Source organism: Microcaecilia unicolor, chromosome 6, assembly GCF_901765095.1.
Source record: "Microcaecilia unicolor chromosome 6, aMicUni1.1, whole genome shotgun sequence".
NCBI lineage: Eukaryota > Metazoa > Chordata > Amphibia > Gymnophiona > Siphonopidae > Microcaecilia > Microcaecilia unicolor.
The window spans coordinates 242,830,406-242,855,717 of NC_044036.1; the positions used below are offsets into that span (position 1 = coordinate 242,830,406).

General features: G+C 46.1%; 1 protein-coding gene across 1 annotated transcript; it reads right to left on the minus strand.

The window, feature by feature from the left end:
• Positions 1 to 24,720, minus strand: EDF1 (endothelial differentiation related factor 1). Its single transcript, XM_030206977.1, has 5 exons — positions 24,559 to 24,720; positions 19,096 to 19,147; positions 16,343 to 16,503; positions 15,557 to 15,650; positions 1 to 599 (listed from the first exon to the last, which is right to left on the minus strand). Exons 1-5 carry the CDS (start codon positions 24,634 to 24,636, stop codon positions 538 to 540), a joined length of 447 nt encoding a protein of 148 aa, XP_030062837.1. The 5' UTR covers positions 24,637 to 24,720; the 3' UTR covers positions 1 to 537.
• Positions 24,721 to 25,312: the final 592 nt, after the last annotated feature.

Consider the following 25,312-nt stretch of genomic DNA (forward strand, 5'->3'; position numbering starts at 1 on the left):
TCATTCTGAAGAAGGGTAGCAAACTTTATTATAGACTTTCCTTCAAATGGGTTAGGAAGGCATATAGTACAGTGACTGCAGTGCAGTTGTTGTAATCACAATCATCCCAAAACAAGCACATAGCATACCCAAACTGAATCTCTCTCCCTCCCCCAGTTAATAACTATTCAAATTATTAACTTGATGCCAACCTATTGAAAACAACAAAAGACCCAACTGCTTGAATGTTAAGCTTCTCCTACACATTATCTGGCATATTTAGCAGCATGTTAAAATTCTATATTTTTATTTTCAATTTGGTTTTCATTCTTCAATCTCCAAAAGGGAAATGTGAACAAAATCATTTCTACCTTTGTTTTTATAACACGCAAAAAAAATATATATATATAAAAGTGCGAACAATAACGCAATTACTCCCCAGAAGAAAATCTTAAACCCTCTTGCATTCAGCTTGGCAATGCAGAAAGACTCAGGCGGTTGGAAGAATAACCAGCCAGACGAGATCAGCCTAGACAAACTGATTTCGAGGCTTTGTTTTCATTTCTTTTTGGGACCCACATCAAGTGGTTTTCCAATGTCTTTTCCCCGTAGTTTAAGACCTGTACAGGGGTGGGAGGAGGGGGGAGAGAGAGAAAAAAAAAACGAAGTTTAAAATTGGGTAGGGGAACCACACAAAAAAGCCCCAGTGATCTATTTTTCAAGCAGAGGTTACTTTTGGCTGAGAATCTTCAAAGCAAGACCCAGCGCATCATGGAACAAAATGGGGCCCCCTCCAGTGACAGTTGACCGAGAGGGAAATCCTGGTTCAATGATACAGGCAGCCCAGCCACCTGCAGCAACTCATGCAACTTACTACTACTACTTGACATTTCTAAAGCGCTACTAACTTCAAGGAGGTCTGTTTCCCAAAGTCACTCCACCTCAGCCCGTGTCCCCTTCTCCAGTCTCATGCAACTTCAAGGAGGTCTTTTTCCCAAAGTCACTCCATCTCAGCCTCTATCCCCTTCTTCAGTTCCTCTCTCTACCCATGCTCTCCACTACATTCTCCCAAGCCCATTCCAACCACCCCTTCAACCAGTCAGCCTCTAGGTGAGGTTTCCTGAACAGCTGTTCTGTTTTCTTGTGATACCGCAGAATGCCTAACTCCTGCACCATTCTCAGTCTCAAGACTATGGCATATTTGGTAAGTTTGAACCACATGGCACCAAAAGAAAAACAGAACTGCTGTTCTGGAAAAGGTGAGTGTGTCGAGAACAGCACGGGGCCCTTGTCAACTCCAAGGATGGGTATCATAGGTACCTGGGCCTTACATTGAAATAACCCTGTTTTAAAAGGCCTTGCTGAGAACCATAATTTTGAAACCGTGTCTCAGGTCACCTGCTGTAACAGATGACATGTAAGCATTGCCACAATTTCTCAAAACTCTGTAGGCCATGAAGGGTTAAAAGTTACAAAAATGAGAGAAGGCTCAACAAATAAAGTGACAAAATGAGTGACTTGATAGAATATCTTATTAATGTGTTATCTTAAGTACCAGTCTACTAAATGGGCTGCCTACGCACAACCCTCCCAATGTCAAGAAAATGAAAATGGCTAACATGCAAAGAAGTCAGCATGTGGGTACAAAAAAGCAAGTTACTCACCTGTAGCAGGCATTCTCCAAGGACAGGAGGCCAAGTATTCTCAGTTGGGTGATGTCATCTTACGAGCAAGATCAAGAACTTTCTAGTAGCATCCCACTGTGCATGCGCTGGTGCCCTCCTGCCCGAGCCCTAAGTGCGGGTCCAGGTCCCTCAGTCTTAATAAAATGCTAAAGAATTCAACTCCAAGAAGAGGTGGGAGGGTATGTGAGGTTACTTGGCCTGCTGTCCTCAGAACAGCAGCTACAGGTGAGTAACTTTCTCCGAGCACAAGCAGGCCATTGTATTACTACTACTCTATAGCGCTATTAGATGTAAACGCTGTACATATTACATGCAGATATTTCCTCAGTCTCTAGAGGGCTCAAATCTTTTTTTGTACTTGGGGCAATGGAGGGTTAAGGGACTTGCTCAAGGTCACAAGCAGCGGCAGTGGGAATTGAACCCAGGTTGCCAGGCTCAAAGCCCGTTGCACTATTAGGCTACTCCTCTAGGCTCACTGAAAAATGCTAGGACAATAGGGGCTAGAAAAGCCAAGGCTTGTTATTCAATCAACCTGAAAATTTGTGAAGGTGCAGCCTGGAAGAGAAGAAAACTGGGCTGGATTGGATTCTAGACACCGAACAAGTTCTGCAGGACTGCTTGCCCGAACCAGCTGTCTCATAAGGTATCCTGCTCAAGGTAGTAATGAGTTGGGAAAAGCGCTGGTAAAGCAATTGATTGATTAAGATGGAACTCAGATACTACCTTAGGAAGTCTGCACACATCCTATTATGGTGAAACTCATTGTAAAGTGGATCAACTACTAGGGCCTAAACCTCAAGGACCCTCTGAGCTGAAGTGACTGCCACCAACAACACAACTTTCCAAGTCAAATACGTCAGAGGACTCGAGCAGTTCAAAAGGAGCTTTCATCAGCTGGGTTGAGGACAACGTTGAGATCTCATGACAGTTGGAGGTTTGATAGGCGAGGGAAGAGACTAGAGGCTGTACAGATATAGACTTACCTTCCACACGGTAATAAGCACCAATTACACAGAGATGAACCCTTACAGAGTTGGTTTTCAAACCAGACGACTCGGGAGGTATTGTATATTATGGGTAGTTATGAACTATGAACCACGGTTAAGACCTGTAAGAGCTAAGGCTTTAGGCTAATAAGCCTAAGTATTTGAGTGTCTCTTTGTTGACCTCTTTACTGAATCAGAGCTCATGGTCTGCTAGCACCTAAGTAAACACTATAAACTTAGTTCTGCATCCTAGAGCAGAGTCAAAGGGGCAAAGGCCATAAATCGTGTGGCCCAGGAACTTATGACCTGATAAAACATATGTGCAAAATGGCGTGAGAAAGGTGTAATTATGGATGAACAGAAGAATGAGATTTAGTGATGTGGGGATAGATGGTGTGAATAGAAGACAATGATTTCTCAGGAAGATAAGTGCTAGAGCCTTGCTTAACACAAAAGGTATAAAAACATCTGTATCAGAGCATTACGTTGGGGAGAGGCGGAGGTAGACCACATGTTTGGGTCCCCCGCGCTCCCCATGAGAAACTAGCATTTGTATTTGTAAATTACTTTTGGTAACTAATAAAAAAAACAAACTGCCTCTCATTCTTGTAGTTTTGGTTTCTTTTACTCCTCCCAGTAGAGAATGGCTGGTTTATGCTAATTTGGGAGGGATACAAGCAGCCTAAAAACAGTATTCAAGTAGTTTTTGTGCAGGACAAGCAAATGGATCCAAGGCCTCGCCCTCATAACAGTCATCAAGCATCCTCCACTTAAATGATTAACATTTTGTTAGTTGAGTCTTCTGGAAGCCAGCAAAATACAGGAGACAACCTCCAGCTAATCCAAGGTTTCAAAGTCTATGCTTACTACATCCAAGCTGTGAGGGCTAGGAGTGGAGGCTGGGATGCAGAAGAGACTCATTCTGTGTGATGAGGGTTAGGACTCTACAGAATTTTGGAGGATAACTCCAAAAGAACCAGATCTGTCTTGGCCAGTAAAGTGCGATTAGGATCATAGTTCCCTGGTCTTGCTTGAGTTTCATTTAAAAAAAAAAAAGTCCCCGAGGTACTGGAGAATATACATACAGAAGACCCTCTCCCCAATGTTGGAGAAAGGCAACCAATGCTAGTCTGCTTTACGAACTGAGCCTGGAGCACAAACGGGGTACCTTGCTGATATGAATAAAGAGATCCACTGAGGGGGTGCCCTACTCTTGAAAATCTTGCAGGCTATGCCCATATTGATAAGTGTCCACCAGGCAGTTCTCCTTTCCTGGGAATTAAGTGGCTTGGAGGTCCATCCCTTGAAGGAGGGCCCACTGCCACAGCCCTGCTGCTTTCTGACACAAGGGTTAGGATCCCATACCCCCTGCTTGTTTACATAAAACATTGCAACCCGATTGTTTGGATAAGAATTTGGTTTTGCAGCCGACCTCCAAAAACCTTTACAGCTTTCCAAGTGGTCCTGAGCTTGAGGAGATAAATATGGAGATCTGTTTCCTGAACAGACCAAGTCCTCCGGGTGTGAAACCCATCCTAGACCATTGTTAACATATGCCATGCACTGTTTGTTGATCTCAACATCTGCTGAGCTGTGACCTGCTTACTGCTTCAGACTTGCAAGGAAAGCACTAATAAAGCCTCTCCTCTTGTCTGTGGAAGAAAAGCCCAAACCGGCAATGCTCTAGCAGGGCTCCTATGTATTCCAGGCTATGTACTGGAAGAAGGTGGGTAGTTTATGACAAACCCTAGTAACTCCAACACCCGAATAGTTAGGTGCACAGCCTGTAACCCCCTCCTGTGATGTGCACTTGACCAGCCAGTCGTACACATAAGGAAACGCATACACTCCCAGCCTGTGTAGATATGCCACTATTACTGCTAAACCTTTGGTGAAGAACTGGGAGCTGACGTGAGGCCAAATGGTAGTATACAATACTGGTAATGGTGTTTCCCTACTCAAATCTGAGATTATGTCCCAGCCAAAGGACATATCAAAATGTGGGTATAGACATCCTTTAAATCCAGAAAGCATAGCCAATAGTTTTCCTGAATCATGGGGAGAAGAGTGCCCAGTTATTTGTTCAGGGCCCTTAAGTCTATTATGGGATGAAATCCTCCCGTTTTCTTGGGCACAAGTACCTAGAATAGAATCCCTTCCCCTCTTCCACTGGTGGCATGGTTTGACAACGTTGGCCTGTAGAGGAGCAGAGATTTCCACTACAAGTACCTGTCTGTGATGAGCCAAGTGACACCAATGCAGGTAAGGGGGACTAACAAGCAGGAATTAGACCTGTGTTTAAATTTGTGGTAAATACACACCTTGATACAGCGATTTTTTTGCGAAACTGAGGCCTGAGTCGGTGTGTTTGGAACCTATGACATCTTTATCCATACCTGCATGTGAAAAAGTTAAGTTTAATTTGTTAATATTAGTTCTTCCAAGATGGATCCTCCGTTTTTTTGATTCTGTGGATTCTTTTAGAATCCTTTACTTTTTGAAACACAAGGGTTTTTTCTGTCTGTGATGACAACCCCCTCCGATATTAGAAGAGCACTTCGGCTCTCAAAGTGAAGCCCTGTATGTATATACACACTTACAAGGCTTCACTATATATATATATATATAAACAAACAGTGGCATACTTGAATCTCACCCAATATATAGGCTGGAGGTTGGGGAATCCTGAGACTTTTCCCTTGTTGTACTTTCAAAATTAGAACTGATACATTCCACAGAATCTTTATTGGGTCAGATTCAAGTACTTTTTTCTGCACCACGGTTATCGTGAGAGTTTTCCTTTTTTTGATCACACGTTTGAGAGGGAAGGGTGTGATCTGGGGTGCTTATAGTTGTGAGGTTGTACGTGCTGTATTGGGATGAGAAGATGAGACAGTGTGTTTTTTTCTTTGTTGAGGTTTAGTTGGAATGCATTTGCCCAGGCATCCATGATGTTTAAGCCGATCTTGATTTCATTAGTGATGTCAGGGTGGATCTGTAAGGAATGTATATTGTAACGTCGTCTGCATAGATGAAAGGGTTAAGGTCATGGTTGGATAAGGTCTTAGCTAGTGGGGTCATCATTAGGTTGAAGAGGATTGGCGATAGTGGTGATCCTTGTGGTACTCCGCAGTCTGCTTTCCATGATGATGATATGCTTGATTTTGAGTTTACTTGATATGTTCTTGTGGTCAGAAAACCTTCGAGCCATCTGAGTACGTTGCCTCCAATCCCGAACTTGTCGAGTAATCTCAATATGTTATGGTTTACCATGTCAAATGCACTAGACATGTCGAATTGGAGGAGGAGGATGGTGTTACCTTTTCCTACTTGCTGCTTGAATTTGGCTAGGAGAATGAGTAGTACTATTTCTGTGCTGTGTAGGGGCGAAAGCCTGACTGATTCATGTAGTATTGAGAATTTGTTTATGTAGTCTGTAAGTTGTTTGGCCACTATGCTTTCCATCAATTTGATTGACAGCGGAATGGATGCTACCGGTCGGTAGTTGGTGATTTTGTTTGCTTTTATCGTGGTGTCTTTTGGTATCTGGATGAGTAGAATATTGCCATGTTCCTTCGGGAAGAGACCTTGCTGAAGCATGTAGTTTAGTGGGATGTGAGATCTGCTATGAAGTGGTCAGGGGCGGATTTCAGTAGATAGTTGGGACAGGTATCTAGTTTGAGTGAGTGTTGGCGAATCTGCTGAGCGCCCGTGCTACTGTATCAACAGTAAGGGCGAAGTTCAGTCAAATGCGGTCAGTTGGGTATTCACCCATGGATGGGTCCAGTTCGTCAAGGAAATTTTCGATGTCAGTGTTGTCTTTGGGTAGTGTGTTGCTTAGGTTTACTATTTTTTTGTAGAAGTACTTAGCAAGATTGTGGGATGTCTATATTCGATGCGATGATCGGGTTGGTATCTAGTAGTTTGTTCATGAGTAGGTATAATTTCTGTGTGTCTTTGTAATCTATCCTTATTTTAGTTTTATAGTAAGATCTTTTGGTCCGTCTTATTGTGCATTTGTATTTTCTTTGTGATTGTTTCCGTTGAGTGTGTGTGTCAAGGTTGACGTTTGACATCCTTTGAGGTGCCGGTGTCAAGAATCTCCACACTGGCATTGCCTCAGGAAGAAGGTAAAATTATGTATCATACCTGATAATTTTCTTTCCATTAATCATAGCAGATCAATCCATAGCATGGTGGGTTGTGTCCATCTACCAGCAGGTGGAGATAGAAAGCAATCTTTTGCCTCCCTATATGTGGTCACGTGCTGCCGGAAACTCCTCAGTATGTCGATATCAAAGCTCCATCCGCAGGACTCAGCACTTAAGAATTATACCCACAAAGGGACACTCTGCCCAGCTCACCACCGCCGAAGCGGGGGAGGGGAATCCGTCCAGCTCATCCCCGCGGAGCGGGGGAGGGACACCACACCGCCCGATGCGGGGGGGGGATCTGGCTTATCCTGCTACTGCAACCGCGGGAGGAGCTGGCTTACCCCAAGCACCGCCGAAGCGGGAGGGATACAAAGCTACCCTACTGCCGCACGAAGCAGGGAGCGCCGGCATAATTTAGTTACCAATCCAGCCACCGCCGAAACGGGGGGAGAGGAATGCAGCAGCTCACTGTAACAGAATCGTTTCAACTCGAGGAAAATCCAATTGGAAGAACTTGAACACGAAGTTCTCCTGAACAGGAACTGAAGAATACACTGGAACCTGAATTATAACCAGAACAAAAAACAATACAGATATCTGTGAGGGACTATGGATTGATCTGCTATGATTAATGGAAAGAAAATTATCAGGTATGATACATAATTTTACCTTCCATTTCACCAAGCAGATCAATCCATAGACTGGTGGGATGTCCCGAAGCAGTACTCATCCAGGGCGGGACATGGAAATCCCTGAATGCAACACTGAAGCTCCAAACCGGGCCTCTGCCCGAGCAGCCACATCCAAGCGGTAATGCCGCAAGAAGGTTATGAGCCGACGCCCAAGTTGCCGCTTTACAAATCTCTTCCAAGGAGACGGATATGGACTCCGCCATCGATGCCGCTTGCGCTCTAGTAGAGTGGGCCTTCAGCTGAATAGGCGGAATCTTCCCTGCAGCCACATAAGCTGCTGCAATCGTCTCCTTGACCCACCATGCCACAGTAGGTTTAGATGCCTGCAGACCCTTATGAGGGCCTGCGAACAGCACGAACAGGTGATCCGACTTCCGGAAGTCATTGGTCACTTCCAAGTATCTGATGATGACTCGTCTCACATCCAGACATTTGAGAGCAGGGTACTCCTTTGGGTAATCCTCCCTGCGAAAGGAGGGTAGACAGAGCTGCTGACTCACATGGAAGTGAGAAACAATCTTGGGCAGAAAGGAAGGCACTGGGCGAATCGACACTCCTGCCTCAGTGAACCGCAGGAACGGCTCTCGGCACGAGAGTGCCTGGATCTCAGAGACTCTTCTGGCTGACGTGATGGCTACCAAAAAGACCGCTTTCAACGTCAGGTCCTTCAGCGATGCCCTCGACAAGGGCTCAAAGGGCGGATTCTGCAAGGCCCAAAGCACCAGACTGAGATTCCACGTAGGCACTATCGAGTGCAGAGGGCGGCGCAAGTGATTAACTCCTTTAAGAAAGCAGACCACATCTGGCTGCGACACCAGGGAAGCACCCTTCAGGCAGCTCCTGAAGCAAGCTAAAGCCGCCACCTGGACTTTCAGGGAACTGCATGACAGGCCCTTCTCCAGACCCTCTTGCAGGAACACCAACACTGACGATATTGGAGCAGTGGAGGGCGATAGAGAGCCTGCCTTGCACCACGATGCAAAGTTACGCCAAATCCTGGCATAAGTTGGGCCGCTGGACAAAAATGGTGTTAAAGGGGCTATCAAGGAGGACAAAGCCGTAGCGGAGAAATTAAATGAATTCTTTGCTTCGGTCTTCACCGAGGAGGATTTGGGGGGGGACACCGGTGCCGGAAAGAATATTTGAAGCGGGGGAGTCGGAGAAACTAAACAAATTCTCTGTAACCTTGGAGGATGTAATGGGTCAGTTCAGCAAGCTGAAGAGTAGTAAATCACCGGGACCTGATGGTATTCATCCCAGAGTATTAATAGAACTAAAAAATGAACTTGCGGAGCTACTGTTAGAAATATGCAATCTGTTCCTAAAATCGAGTGTAGTACCGGAAGACTGGAGGGTAGCCAATGTTACTCCGATTTTTAAGAAGGGTTCCAGAGGAGATCCGGGAAATTATAGACCGGTGAGTCTGACGTCGGTGCCGGGCAGGATGGTGGAGGCTATTATTAAGAATAAAATTGCAGAGCATATACAAAAACATGGACTGATGAGACAAAGTCAGCACGGATTTAGTGAAGGGAAGTCTTGCCTCACCAATCTAATGCATTTTTTTGAGGGGGTAAGCAAACATGTGGACAATGGGGAGCCGGTTGATATTGTATATCTGGATTTTCAGAAGGCGTTTGACAAAGTGCCGCACGAAAGACTCCTGAAGAAATTGCAGAGTCATGGAATCGGAGGTAGGGTATTATTATGGATTAAGAACTGGTTGAAAGATAGGAAGCAGAGAGTAGGATTGCGTGGCCAGTATTCTCAGTGGAGGAGGGTAGTTAGTGGGGTCCCGCAGGGGTCTGTGCTGGGTCCGTTGCTTTTTAATGTATTTATAAATGACCTAGAGATGGGAATAACTAGTGAGGTAATTAAATTCGCCGATGACACAAAATTATTCAGGGTCGTCAAGTCGCAGGAGGAATGTGAACGATTACAGGAGGACCTTGCGAGACTGGGAGAATGGGCGTGCAAGTGGCAGATGAAGTTCAATGTTGACAAGTGCAAAGTGATGCATGTGGGTAAGAGGAACCCGAATTATAGCTACGTCTTGCAAGGTTCCGCGTTAGGAGTTACGGATCAAGAAAGGGATCTGGGTGTCGTCGTCGATGATACGCTGAAACCTTCTGCTCAGTGTGCTGCTGCGGCTAGGAAAGCGAATAGAATGTTGGGTGTTATTAGGAAGGGTATGGAGTCCAGGTGTGCGGATGTTATAATGCCGTTGTATCGCTCCATGGTGCGACCGCACCTGGAGTATTGTGTTCAGTACTGGTCTCCGTATCTCAAAAAAGATATAGAATTGGAAAAGGTACAGCGAAGGGCGACGAAAATGATAGTGGGGATGGGACGACTTTCCTACGAAGAGAGGCTGAGAAGGCTAGGGCTTTTCAGCTTGGAGAAGAGACGGCTGAGGGGAGATATGATAGAAGTGTATAAAATAATGAGTGGAATGGATCGGGTGGATGTGAAGCGACTGTTCACGCTATCCAAAAATACTAGGACTAGAGGGCATGAGTTGAAGCTACAGTGTGGTAAATTTAAAACGAATCGGAGAAAATTTTTCTTCACCCAACGTGTAATTAGACTCTGGAATTCGTTGCCGGAGAACGTGGTACGGGCGGTTAGCTTGACGGAGTTTAAAAAGGGGTTAGATAGATTCCTAAAGGACAAGTCCATAGACCGCTATTAAATGGACTTGGAAAAATTCCGCATTTTTAGGTATAACTTGTCTGGAATGTTTTTACGTTTGGGGAGCGTGCCAGGTGCCCTTGACCTGGATTGGCCACTGTCGATGACAGGATGCTGGGCTAGATGGACCTTTGGTCTTTCCCAGTATGGCACTACTTATGTACTTATGTACTTATAAGTAGTAGAAGTAGAGCGCTTCCTCGCTCTCAGCATAGTGGCGATGACCTTGTCTGAGAAGCCCTTCTTCCTCAGCTGCTTCCGCTCAAGAGCCAGGCCGTAAGACCAAAGGGGGAGGGATCCTCCATCACCATGGGACCCTGATACAAGAGGCCCCGCTCCGCTGGCAGCCTCAGAGGGCCGTCCACTGCGAGCCTGATTATCCACATACCAGGGACGTCTGGGCCAATCCGCACCCACCAGGATTACCCGGCCCGGATGCTTTGCCACCCGGCCTAGAACTCTGCCCATCATGGGCCAGGGCGGGAACACTGCTGGAGAAGAGTATCGACTCCCAGAGATCGAGGGTCCCGTCCTCTGCTGAAGAACCGCGGCACTTGACAGTTGGCCAAGGACGCCATCAGATCCAGGCTCGGCGGGCCCCAGCACCTCGTGATGTCCAAGAACGCCCAAGCCGACAGCTGCCACTCTCCGGCATCCAGAGTATGGCGACTCGGAAAGTCCACCTTGACATTCATGACTCCCGCAATGTAGGCCGCCGACAGCTGTTCCAGATTCGCTTCCGCCCACAGGCATAGCTTCATGGCCTCCTTGGCTAGAGGAGCGCTCCTGGTACCTCCCTGGCGATTGACATAGGCCACTGCCGTGGCATTGTCTGACAGGACCCGTACTGGCCTCAGCACCAGGACCGGAAGAAACTCCCGAAGCGCCAACCGAATGGCTCGGAGTTCCAGGAGGTTGATAGACTGTTTCGCCTCTGCAGGCGACCAGAGGTCCTGCGCTGTCCTCCCCAGGCAGTGGGCTCCCCAGCCCGTCAAGCAGGCGTCCGTCGTGACGACCACCCACCCCGGGATCGTGAGGGGCATTCCTGCTGACAGTTTGTCTGGCCTCAGCCACCAATCCAGCGCCTTGCGCACCGTTGGATCCAAAGGAAGGCATACAGCATAATCCTCCGATACTGGAGTCCACCGCCGCAGCAGGGAGTGCTGTAGGGGTCTCATATGGGCCCTGGCCCAGGGCACTAATTCCATCGTGGCCGTCATGGAGCCCAAGAGCTGCACATAGTCCCAAGTGCGAAGAGTGGAGGCTGATAGGAACTGGTCCACCTGGGCCCGAAGCTTGTCGCTCCGGTTGTCCGGCAGGAACACTCTGCCCACTAGGGTGTCGAATCGAACTCCCAAGTACTCCAGGGACTGAGTCGGGCGCAGCTGACTTTTCTCCCAGTTGATGACCCATCCCAAGGAGCTCAGAAGGGCAATCACCCTGTCCGTAGCCTTCCCACACTCTGCATAAGAGGGGGCCCGGCTCAACCAGTCGTCCAGATAGGGATGGACTTGTACTCCTTCCTTGCGGAGGTAAGCCGCGATGACCACCATCACTTTGGAGAAGGTCCGTGGGGCAGTGGCCAACCCGAAAGGGAGGGCTCTGAACTGCGAAGCGCAGGCAGCGCTGATGAGGAGGCCAGATGGGAATATGTAAGTAAGCTTCCTTGATGTCCAAGGATGCCAGGAATTCCCCTTTCTTCACCGCAGCTATTACGGAGCGGATAGTCTCCATCCGGAAGTGCCGGACCTTCAAGGCCTGATTGACTCCCTTGAGGTCGAGAATAGGCCGAACAGAGCCTTCTTTCTTTGGCACCACAAAGTAAATGGAGTAACGCCCCTTGCCAAGTTGATCTACTGGCACCGGGACCACCGCACCCAGGCAGATCAGGTTGTTCAAAGTCTGCTGCACGGCAGCTGTTTTGACCTGGGACTTGCAGGGAGAGTTCTCAAGGGCCGGCAGAACTCCAGCTTGTAGCCGTCTCTGATGACTTCCAGAACCCAAGCGTCTGAAGTTACCCTGGTCCACTCGCCCAGGAATGAGGACAACCTTCCTCCTATCTGCACTGGGCCATGGACCAGGTCCCCGTCATTGGGTACACGACCCTGGGGGAGGGCCGGAGGACGAAACTCCAGGTCGGCGGTCCCTGCGAAAGGAATGCTGCTTGGGGGAGAAGTTCCGTTTGAAGGAAGAAGAGGCAGAGGAGCCCGACTTGCCCGGGCGGTACCGACGGGCTTCCTGGAACCGGCCCTTGGAGGAACCAGGGCGAGCACTGCTGGCCCGAGTCCTGACCTCCGGCAACCTCTTGCCCTTGGACGTGCCCAGCTCCGTCACGATCTTGTCCAGCTCGTCCCCAAAGAGCAGCTTGCCTTTAAAAGGCAACTTGGCTAGGCGAGATTTAGAGGCATGGTCAACCGACCAATGCTTAAGCCAGAGCCGGCGCCGCGCAGAAACCGTCTGGGCCATACCTTTGGCCGAGGCTCTCAAAACATCATACAGTAAGTCTGCCAAGTAGGCCAAGCCCGACTCCAGGGTCGGCCATTCCGCCCTCCAGGAAGGATCCGAGGGGGAAGCCCGCTGCAAAACAAACAGTCAGGCACGCCCTGGCCACATAGGAGCCGCAAACCGAGGCTTGCAGACTCAGGGCGGCCGCCTCAAAGGACGACTTTAAGGCCGCCTCCATTCTCCTGTCCTGAGCGTCTTTCAGGGCAGTGCCACCTTCCACCGGCAGTGCCGTTTTCTTAGTCACAGCAGTGATTAAGGAATCTACCGTGGGCCAGATAAAGACTTCCCGTTCCCCCCTCTGGCAGGGGGTACAGACGGGACATAGCCCTGGCTACTTTCAGGCTCGCTTCCGAGGCATCCCATTGCGCCGAAATTAAGGTCTGCATGGCTTCATGCACGGGAAGGTTCAAGCGGGCGCTTCGTTCCCAGCATAATGGCGGAGACAGCCAAGGCTGAGAGCGGGCCTTCCTCTGGAGAGGCAATCTTCAAAATGCTCAAGGCCTGCCCTAGCAGGTTAGGCAAATCCTCAGAGCGAAAAAGGCGCGCTGCGGAGGGGTCATCCACTCCATCCGAACGAGGGTCAGTCTCTTCCATAGAGTCCGCAAAGGATCTCTGGGAGAACTCAGACACGCTGCCGTCATCCACATCCAAGGAGACCGAGTACCCTAGGGGCTGAAAATCCACCCGAGGGCGTTTGAGCACAGAGGCCACATCACCCTTATCAGACAGGGGAGCGGGGGCAACGTTCTGCATAAGAAAGGCCTGATGCAGCAGCAAAATGAACTCAGGGGAGGAACCCCCTAGCCTGTGCATTTCTGCAGCTTGCGCCACGGCCCTAGAGGCGCTCTCAACCTGCGATCCCAAGATCGGGGGAGAGGCGCATTGCGTGTCCAAAATGGCATCCAGCGCGAAACTCCAAGAAGGAGCCGCGCGGGAAGAATAGCGTTTTAATTTCGCCGACTTCTTACTGTCGCCCGATTCAAGGGCGACCAAGCTGTTAAACGTCTCCCATCTCGAGGGCGGCCCAAGAAGAAGCCGACTGAGCAGCGTGGCCGGTCACAACCGGGAGGGCGGCCAGCGGGGGATGGGCGCCTAAGGCAGGAAAAACCGCCGCACCGGAGGAAAAACCGGGAAACTCTCCCAACTCCAAAAGGGCGACTCTGCCTTCGGGCCCCCCCCCCCGCTTCCCCGCTAGGCGCGCGAGCGAGTTCCGGGGAGCGTCTTTTCGCGCCCTTGCCATCCGAGGCCAGAGCCACGTGGAGACAGTTCGGGGAACCCCCTTGCCCGCTAGTAAAAGGTAAAATTACCTGCTTCTCGCTCCGAGCTGCAACGATTTGGAGTCCCAGTGAGTAGCTGCAAAGAAGGACGTCTTTCTCTCAAGGACGTCTATTTTTCTAGGTTTTTTTTTTTTTTTTTTTTTAACGGAGCCAGCGGGAGGGGGGAGAAAAGGAGGGACCTGGTACCACCAGGTTTGCACTTGCTCACGAAGAGCCCTCAACCCCAGGTACTCAACAAAACCTAAACAATTAGGCTTGGAGACCTAGCCAGAGCTGCTGCTGTGTGACCACACACCTGCTGAGATAGAGAACATACTGAGGAGTTTCCGGCAGCACGACCACATATAGGGAGGTAAAAGATTGCTCTATATCGCCACCTGCTGGTAGATGGTCACAACCCACCAGGCTATGGATTGATCTGCTTGATGAAATGGAACCTAGATTTGATCTGCAGTTGGCACCAAGCGCCCTTGATACCTGAGCAGTTTCTAACTGCAGCATCTGTGCCAGCTCCTCCCTGAGCACTCAAAAGAAAGGCATCAGCAAAGGCAGGGAAGCTGGAAGAGAGGCAACCTGAGAAGGCGTCTGTGTTGAACTGGTAGCGGGGTCCTGGCTGCTAGGAGACTTACACATTAGCACCTCTTTCAAGGAAGGGGAGTGCTCCTCCCAGTACTGGTGATGCCAATGCCCTGGCACCGTGCGTCGAGAACCAATGCTTATGCTTCTTGGGCTTCCCCCAATGCACAGCATCATGGTCCTTTGGTGCCAAGGACGTCTAACCCATACATACCCTACTCTCAGCACCTGATATTGAGAGGTGGAGATCCGATACCTGTGCACTCCCAGTGGATACTGAAGTCTTTTCAGCCATCGAGGTTAATGGACATCAATAAAAGGGTCACGGTCAATTTACTCAATTTTGAACCGGTAAAAGAGGCAGTATTCAAACTGAGGTCAGGACTCCAGCAATACACAAAAAAGAAAAACCTTTAAGGGTCAAAAAACTAAAAGAAATTAAAAGGGAAACTGAAGGATAAAAGGAGGGTAAAAGGGAAAGATTATCTGAGGGGACCTGAAAACCCACACAGGAAAGCACAAAACACCACAAACTGCATTTGGAGAACACAAACACATGTCCTCCCCTCCCTGCTCTGCAGAAACACAAAGGTGCCCATGCTCATGCATCGGGTAGGAAGGTACCAGCACATGCACAGCGGAACGCTGCTAGAAAGTTCATCTCGCTAGTCAGCATCTGCACCAGACTGTCCAATATATCAACCAGATGTGAGAATATAAGCCTGGAATATCTCATTATCCTTCTGATCTGAAGTTATGAAAGTACGATACTTAGAAAAAAGTATTCCCCTGCTTAGCAGCATTTTTCGTAACCCCTTTTTAAATGCAATTCCATAGGTCCACTCTTCCTTTCTTCTGTTACAGAAGATTGTAACCTCACATCAAGGAGATACATTTCAGTCTACCACTAGATGGAAAACACAAGTTAAATCACTAAAAAAATAAACAAAGTTCTTCTCCCTTCCTTTTTGTGTATTACAAGTCTCACTTACCAAAGGCTCTTTCACTTACCAAGGGCTCTTTCGATCTTGCCCATCACCTGGTTACTGGGTATGGCCTTTCCAGATTCATAATCCGCAATAACTTGAGGCTTCTCATTGATTTTCTAAAGAGAAGATGTGCTTTAAACACATCAATTCACATACAGTAAATGCTTAGCTTGGCACAGTCACACACGTTAAGCCATATAACACACCTTAGGGAATTCTGCACACCAACTATTACAAAGGGTGTGTGACAACAGAACACTACCCCATTATGACAAATACAATGAGAATACAACATGGTTGGCTGCTGGTATCAATAACTACCATCAGTTACCACTAGTGTTGAGTGCACTAGCATGGTAGTGGGAATGGCATACAAAGGTGCTCATTTTAAAAACATGTAAATTTACAAACGTGTTACTATGGAACTTTGTAAGTCTATATGCTTTGAACTTACTAGAAAACCATCTATGGGGACAGCAATGAGCTTAAACCCCAGATCTGGAATACAAAAGTCACATTAAATAATGTGCAAGATTGGGTCACGGGTCATGTGATTCTAGGTCACACCATATAGAGTTTGTGTTAACTGTGCTGTGAAACACTTCTAGAGCTCCCTCTCTGCTGAGATTAAAGTCAGAATTCCACCCCAAAAATTCCTGTATTGCTTATCCTCAGTTATAAACATACAGGATAAGTTATCCAAGTTCACTCAACTAGAGGAGTAGCTCAGACAGTTTCAAACATGTTATCCATATTTGTCACAACAAAATCCACTTGTATAATACATGACTCATCATTCATGACTTACTGTGGCCAAATCCTTTTGAGTCATCCCTTTGCTCTGCCGGCCCTGCTGGATGACTTTGCCCACTTCCAGGGATACCCTGTCGTGGTGCAGCTCCTCTGTCTCTCGATCCAGCTTAGCTGTATTCTTAGTGACTGTGTGTTGTTTATTCTGACCTGCAGACCCTGAAAAAAAAAAAAACAGTTAACAGTTAAACGGAGACAGCAACAAAGTAGGTCTATCAATCTCAAGACCTGGTTCCACCTCTTCCCCTCTACCACAGGGCTTCCCAAACTTGTTCCAGCAACTCTATACCAAGACAGTTTATTCCAAAAACAATATGCATGATAAATCTGCATCCACTGACTATCAAGCATACCCATATTCACCGAGGCTTCCTCGAGAACTTGGTTTGGTGTCACTTTAACAAGCTGACATACCTTCCCCATAGCTGTCCTACTCTCCTAATAAATTAAACTTCTGCCAAGTAGCTGCAATAAGCTATAAGGGGCAATAGTACTACACTGCATGCCTTTGTAGCAATAAAGCCTCGAGTATTATGCTTGCAAAATCCAGCTGATAAGAGGGGGCAAGAATGAAAAAGCAGAAGAGGAGAATATGTTGAGGTGTGTACAGATAACCAATTATATAAAATAAGGTGATCACTGCTCAGTTAACCAGTAACCAAGTGCCAAAAGCATACAAGATATTCTTTTAGCAACAGGTTTATATTAACCATAAGATGGCAGAAGATACTTAAATGGAACACCTCTTTGAAGTAACTTATGGTAGACTGGGTCAGACTCTGGACAATGTTTTGACCCCCAGTTTCAAAGTCAGAGGGCATGGATTTAACTACTCCAATTAGAGACCCATTGCTAGTAGAGGGTGGCTTTCTAAATTGCTGTAAATCAAGAGGCTCATTTTCAAAGCACAGACTTACAAAGTTACATAGGTTATTATACAACTTCTAGAAAGTTATATTGTAATCTATGTAAGTCTATGTGCTTTGAAAATGAGCACCTTAATGACATCAACTTTCCACCTATATTGATTTTTATGATTACTTAATGCTGTCAATTAAGGTTTAGGCATTTACATAGTTAATAGTCACTGATATCTTAATTCAGGGTCAGTAATCAATTTTACTACAATTTCTGCTGATTTCGGTAGACTTTTTTTTGGCTGCTGTGAGATTAGCAATTCGGGTGTTTTAAAATAGCCTAAAAAGGTTTTTTTTTTTTTTCAATAAATTAATTTACAGTGCAAACAAAATGGTAATGTATACTTCACTTGGAGACCCAAAGGACACCACAGGTAGAATGCCACTTCCCCTTTACTGTTCAATATTTATATGGAGTCATTGGATAGTAACTTGTTAGTTGAAAGTATGAAACTTTTATTCATTTGCAGATATTTTGTACCATACCAGTTTTGAAAGATCTTTCCCCAGACATTTCTTAAATTTAAGCAGAAAACAAAGAGTTTCATGACCAAGCTGCTGACACTTTATCAATGGAGTCACTAACATGAAGACTCTTTCCCTTTAAGAAAACAATGCAAAAAAAGCTGTAAGCACAATACTAGATTCTAGACTAGTCTTATCAATGGAACCTCAAATGAATAGTCTAGTTAGCAGACTTTTTTGTTTTAGTCTAGACCAGGGTTCTCAACCCAATCCTCAGGACACACCTAGCCACTTGGGCATTTTCAGGATTATCCACAATGAATAGGCATGAGAAAATGGAGGTAATGTATGCAAACTTCTCGTGCCTATTCAATATCTCAGTTCTCATGCCTATTTATTGTGGATATCCTGAAAAAGCCCAACTGGCTAGGTGTGTCCTGAGGACCTGAGTTAGACAGTTGATTCCTGTGGAAGAAAGACCTAATAAGTTTTATTGGTTGTTGGCCCAAGACAAACACTTTCACAATTACACAAGCACCATGCTCTTCACAAAGAGGATGTGCATATGTAAACCATGTACTATTGGCAGCACATGAAAACAAAATTCTGTTTCCTGCTGTTCTTGCTTGCTGTCATGACACAACATGGGTAGATATTCTAATAGTGCATTCATTACAATAAGTGTCAACATCCCTAATATTTATGAGTTTCTACTACACTGAACCAAAGAATTGTTATACTGACAAGTAAAAAAAAAAAAAACCTCAACAATGTTCTGTAGATCAACTTACTGTAAAGACACTTTTGACCCACTGGGATTAGGTGGGTTAAAATTAATACAACAGAAGCCTATAAAGCCAAAATCCACAAGCATTTGATAAAGAAGGCAGGAACATGTTATGATGTATTTGGATATCATTACCTGGTGAGCCCTCTGGAAGCTTGGAAACCTATAAATTCAGGTAAAACAGATAAAACCACTCATATGCTGGGGGGGGGGGGGGGGGGGTCAGAAAAATTACATAGGCAAAGGCCACAAATTAGAAGTCACAGCCTTAAGTATAAATTCTGTTTCATAAGTGCTTGGTAGCAAGTATGATCGGTGTTGGTACACTTGAATACACAGAAATAAAGGTCAGAGTGCAGAATATTAAGTAATCCAGTGGAAAGAATTTATGATTAACTTCCAAAAACTGACCTTTATTCCTAAGTAATGAGGCCAAAACCTCATCAGTTATAAGACTGTACAAGTGTGCATTAAGTCCTTTCTTGCTCAGGCAATTTAGGTACAATATGCATGGATACTGCCTGCATAAGAGGGCAGTTGCCCTGCCACAGATACTAACCCAACTGTTTCAACTCTACCTACATTTTTTTGATGTCTCTACGTCTTCTCCTCTTCTTTGTGCAGATATGATTGCCTAGAAATCAGATTTAAAAAAAAAAAAAAAAGACATGATAGTCAACTGGATAGATCACAGGTATACCGTATCATGAAAAATCTAATTTAAATACGTTTTAGCAGTCAGAATGACAAGAGATACAACAAAGCAGTAAAATAAAAAAACAAAACATTTCCTTGTGTGCCTTTATATATTTTTTTTTTAAGAAAATTACTTACAGTTTAATTTTAAACCATATAATATACCTGCAATTCTCAAATGCACACACCAATAGATTTCTTTGCAAAAGGTAATGGAGGAGGAGGGGAGTTATGCAGCCACACCCTGAAGCCACCATAAAAAGAGTTTGTTGAAAACATCTGCAATAGGCTGGCAAGTTGGGTTCTTGGTCTTTTAGCAGGATATTAAAAAAACAAAACACGCTTCTGACGTGATGATGGTTGAGAAACAGCCCCTCCCCTTAAAAAAATGCTTCCTGGTATACCACTCAAAACTATTTAAATTCAGTCAAGGAGAAAGGCAGTAAGCATCAATCTGAAATACAGATACCTTGTTAGACTGGTGTGGAAATGAAGAATTGATTCTAACCCTGAAGCTTTCACTTACATGAGCAGCTAGTAAACATTTTCAATTACTAGTTCCAATCAACACCAGCAAAGCTCAAAAACACTGTACATTCTAGAATCTTGTTCTCTGTCTGGAGAAAATTATTACATGCAAGTGTACAGTATAGCAGCAAGTGTTATCAAAAGAAGGAAGTCAGGAATTCGTGTACAACTGATGACAAATTGCTGTTTAAATCTCAATATACTTCAGATCTATAGCCGCTTTCTAAGCTCTAGGAAACCACAGTATGACAGTTTCTGATGGGGAGAACAATACTATTACTGATTAACCAGTTGAAATGATTAGAACAGGCAGAGGGATAAAGTAACTTATCTAAGACTAGTATAAAAGGCCCGTTTCGGTAGGCAATGAAACGGGCGCTAGCAAGGTAATCCCCCCCCTCTGCAGCGTCCTTCCTGTCTCCCCTGCAGCCACCCATCTGGTCCCAGGACCCCCTCCCCACCAACCCTCCTCTGCCCCTGCAGCCACGCATGTGCAGCGGCCCTCCCCTCCCCCTGCCCCCCCTGCAGCCACCCATGTCCAGCAACCCTCCTCTCTCCCTGCTACCCATGTCCAGCGACCCTCCTCTCCCCTGCCCCCCTGCAGCCACCCATGTCCAACAACTCTTCTCCTTTCCCCTTGCCCCCCTGTAGCCACCCATGTCCAGCGACCCACCTCTCTCCCCTGCCCCCCTGCAACCACCCATGTACAGCGACCCTCCTCTCCCCTGCCCCCCCTGCAGCCACCCATCTGGTCTCAGGACCCCCTCCCCACCTCCCTCTTCCCTGCCCCCACCCCCCGCAGCCATCCATGTCCAGCGACCCTCCCCTCCCCCCTCGGCGCATCACCCAAGCCCCTACCCCCCCCCCCCCCCCCGGGCACATCAACCCCCTCGCCACCCGCAGCTGCCAATACTAACGCTGTCCGGCCACTGCTGCTTCTCCTGTTGAGCAGCAGCGGCCGGTACAAAAAGAAAAAAGCCAAAAAAAGATTTTAAACCTGAAACACGGCTCCGTAGACAGCCATCTAGCATTGGCTGTCATCTCTGCAGCCGCTCCACCTCTCTCCTCTGACGTCGCTGCGCTCCTCCGGGGTCTTCCTGCAGGGGCAGTGACGTGGAGGGGAAAGGAGGAGCGGCTGCAGTGACGACAGCCAATGCCAGATGGCTGTCTACAGAGCCGCGTTTCAAGTTAAAAATCTTTTTTTGGCTTTTTTCTTTTTGTACCAGATTCTGCTGCTCCACAGGAAAAGCAGCAGCGGCCGGACAGCGTTAGTATTGGCGGCTGCGGGTGGCGAAGGAGTTGATGTGCCCGAGAGGGGGGGGTAGGGGCTTTGGTTATGCGCCGAGGGGAGGCACTGAGAGTTGATTGGTAGGCAGGGGGAGGAATAGGTACTCCTCCCCCTGCCTGGCTCGCGGTTTTGCAGGACAGGGGCTTGGGTGTTGCGCAGAGGGGGGGGGGGGGCACTGACAGCTGTTTCCCAGGCAGGGGGAGGAGTAGGGAAACACGCTCCGCGTTTCCCTACTCCTCCCCTTGCCTTGGAATCAGCTGTCAGTGACATCACTGACGTCAGTGCATTCTAAACTGCCTAGCAGACCACCTCCGAGGGAGCCACGGTCCCAGGCACATTAGAACGTTGGAGGTGAGAATTATTATATAGGATCAGGCAGCTACAAAACCCTAGGGGTCAACATAGAAAGTCATGTATTACAAGCATGCGTGGATGGTTAAACACACAGCTTCTAATGTAAGCATAATTAGAAAGTTTTGGTTGCTAATGCAGTAACCATACAGCAAATCTGAAGTGCACAGACAAGCTCATTTTCAAAGCACTTAGCTTAGCTATGGAACTTAGCCTCCCAAAGTGCTTTGAAAATATGCCTCAGAGTGACATTTGCTGTGTCTGGCTCTCTCTACTTATGCTATTGAAGTATATGGCTGACACTTTGACCTTGAATTTTCTGCTTATGGATTTTGTTGTTTGATTTTTACGTAATACGATTTATTTTAGTGTGTATATTGTACCTCACCCTGGATATGAGCGGGTTATAAATAAAATCTCAATCTAAATGCAAGCACGCCAGATGAGCACACAGTTCTGTTAAAAGCAGCTAGTATTGTGTGCATGTCCCTGAAAAATGAAAGTGCCAGCACACATCTGTGCATATGCTGGAATGTTATTGTGCAGGTAAATAGCATCACAAAAGTTTGAAATGCACAAAATTTTAAGATGCCAATATTTATATACAGAACATTCCAGCACACATGCAGATATAATTTTTTCTACTCAGACCTAGGCTCAGAACAGACACCCTTCATTTATCTTTAAAAGTTGTGGGTACTGTTATGCTCACAACCAAAAGAACAGAGATCACGTCCTCAGGCAGAAGTAAGGAAGTTCAAACTAATTCTTCTATGCACCCTCTGACTTGGCACTGAACACACCTGCCTTGTGCTCAGTTTTCTGCACATTTCTCGGCACTGGAGCCAAATAGTTTAGTAACTTATTAGATTTCATTTTAATATACTGAAGAGTTATCTTCTGCATAAAACTTCTCGGTATCATGTCTGAACAGTTTTATGGACACATCATGCTGGCTAAACTCACACCCATGATCCTGCTAGTTTTCTGCAGTGGCCATTCAAGTCTGCACTTGAAGGATGAGATCTCAACTCAGACCAGCACTTTCCTCTGAAAAGATGCACAATGAAAGATCTCTGTTTTTCAGCTGTGTCCTGGAAACTTACACTAGGTCAACTTTGGTGCAGAGGTGAATCGTCAACACGTCACAGGAATTCTCTTGAAATGTAGTACAGTGTGTTCATTACTGGACTCCATATTAAGGTTTTCAAGTAAAGCTAGATAAATGTTAAGATCTTATTTAGGTCTGTATCTAATACAGTGAATGAATAAATTAGCTTCTCAACTGCTACTTGAACTGTGATGTTCCAGATGGATGTGTAAGAAAAATAATATATATATTTTGCTTGTGATTATGTCAATTTATAGTCTGGGGTTACCTGTGTGTAACGGGGGGGGGGGGGGGGGGGGGGGGGGGGAGGGAGGTTTTTTTCAACCCCATGGAAATGTTTAGATTTCCAAGGAAGGCCTGGACTTGCAGGTGTGAGGAACTGCTACAGTAACCATCTGTACACAAAGGCTGGTTTTCTACCTGAAGTTTGAGTACAGGCCTAATGCAATGTAAAACCGTATTGCAAAAGATATGTAGCCAGGGGAAAAAAAAAAAAGTCTACACTGATTAGAGATTCAGGCCAAACCCTAAGAAGGAGGGGTGTGTGCAAGGATGCACTGTCCACAAGGAAAACAAAACATTTAACCCTTAACTGTTTGTATCCTTCATTAGATGCAGATAGCTAAGATATTTTTGTTAAAAATAAAAAGCACACAAACAAAACCACTGCTATGTTAATATAAGTTGATAAAACCCTCTTTATGATCAAGGAATTAACATTAAAATGGATTTAGAATTGAGTTCTATGTTTCAACAGCATAAATAGCTCCCCCATATGAACATGCTAGCAAGCCTATATATTGTAAGACCATCTGTAGGATCTTACAGTACAAAGGCTCTACTTCTTAATCATACATCAGAATTCAGATCAAAGAGCTTTGTAACCAAACTTTTACCCTAACCTGACTGATAGGATTTGTGGAAAAAAAAAACAGATTTGATACAGCACCCCAGCTAATGTACTGTTTTAACTTCAAAGGTGATAAAACTTCAGAGTTGATATCCATATCCCAAAGTTCTTGTTAAAGAGGGGCGGGGGCTGTAACTTTATACCTTCTGGAGAACTCAGTAAACAACTTTCCACTCGCACATAGATTTCAGCAGTGATTAAGGTAATCAATAGAAATAAAACATGGAAAAGAGAATATGATAATAATGTATTAAGTTATGTCCAATAAAAAAAAAGGTATCTTATTTTCTTTTCCATGTTTTATTTCGATTACCTTTAAAAGTGGACTAACATGGCTTCCACACCTCTCTAGCATTTATTAAGAATTGAACTGTATGCTCCCTAGTGAAGTTAAAAAACCAAGTCGTGGGGACTATTTAATACAGCCGTCAGGCATAAACATCACTTCTAGACAATGTTTCTCCTACCTCCGATTCACACTGCCAGTTCCAAGAAATGTTAATACCACTCTGAAGCAGAGCTATACAATACATCAAACGTCGACATCAAGAACTTCTCGTACAATATGAAACTTCACTCTTCATAACAGTTTTATTCCAACAAAAACACCTGGTAGACTAAAGGAAAGAAGCGAACAGAATAAAGGCCAGAAACGACACGTGAGCAAAGACTAGGGCAATTATCACACGGGACAGGCGGAAGTGTCCAGGGATGACGAGCCCTGCTGCTCCCTGCCACACCCCGGGATCACGAAGACCGACCACGAAGGGAGGGGGGGGGGGGGGGGGGAGAGGCGAGAATCCAATAAACGTGTCAAGCTTGAGATCCGGACACTTATTTCGAAAAATACCAAAAACCGTAACCAACACCACGAGAACATGTTTTCCTACCAAATAGTACCTCCCTACTTTTCCGGGAAGTTTTTTTTACGTATTTTCAGGCACAAAAAAAACCCCGCACATGATCGTAATATTTAAAAAATAAACATCTGAAAGTATAAGAAAAAAATAAGTCGGAGACCACAGCACGCGAGGCCTAGACATCCATAGTCTTGGCTTGCGCCGCTCCCGCACATAACACACAGTAGTGGGGCAGAAGGTCTAGATTGTTTCGCTCGAAGAGGTCTTTCAATTCGCTCATTTTCTTCCTCCATTTATTCACCTGTTTAGACTTGGCCTGCGCTGCAGTAGGACCCTTCTTCCTCAGAACGGTCACCGTATCCCAATCGCTCTCTGCCATCCTATCTTAGCTTCTACTACTGCGCGTCTGTCTCTCTGTCTGACTGTATCTCTTCAACTCTTCTTCCGCTAATGGCTACCTTCACTAACTATCACGGGATAGGTCGGCTATAGGTGAAACGTCTTAGCCGATTGGCAGGCGTGCTTCAGACCCTGCTTTTCTGATTGGCTAATTCCGTCTCACTTGTTTGTGAGAATGCTTCGGCTATTGGGAGAAAACTGTGCGGCGAACCTTTTAGATTTTTTTGAGTGGCTGTGTGAGTGGCAGCCGTTGGCCTGGCCAAGGAGGTTAGATTGAGAACAGGACAGGAGACGGCATGACGTCAAAAACCGAAAGGCAATTAGCTTTCTTCGTCAACCCCCACCCACCCGTTCACCCAAAACAAAGAAAACAAACCTAGGAAGTGGAACGGCTGTGTTCATGCTATCGTTCTTTATTGTTGGTATTGGTAGAATTTTTATTTGATCTGACATATTTTCAAAACACGCCGGCTTGTGCAGCATACGGTTGTACACAAAGGAAGTATTGGTTTCATCGTTAGAGTAGTAATTAGTTCTAAATCGTAATCATTGTGTCATTTGGAAAGGGTGGTTATATGAATTATCTGTATTTGTGCAGAGATGTCACCTAATAAAGGGCCACCAAAACAGACATCATGTTATGAGAATCACGTGCT

Bases quoted from the DNA above. Each gene is read 5' to 3' on its own strand.
- EDF1 (XM_030206977.1), bottom strand. From the start codon at position 24,636: ATGGCAGAGAGCGATTGGGATACGGTGACCGTTCTGAGGAAGAAGGGT. The intron at 19,148-24,558 runs GTGAATAAATGG...TCTGATTTCTAG, and splicing joins CGCAGGCCAAGTCTAAACAG to GCAATCATATCTGCACAAAG. The intron at 600-15,556 runs GTAAGTGAAAGA...ACCCCTGTACAG, and splicing joins CAAGATCGAAAGAGCCCTTG to GTCTTAAACTACGGGGAAAA.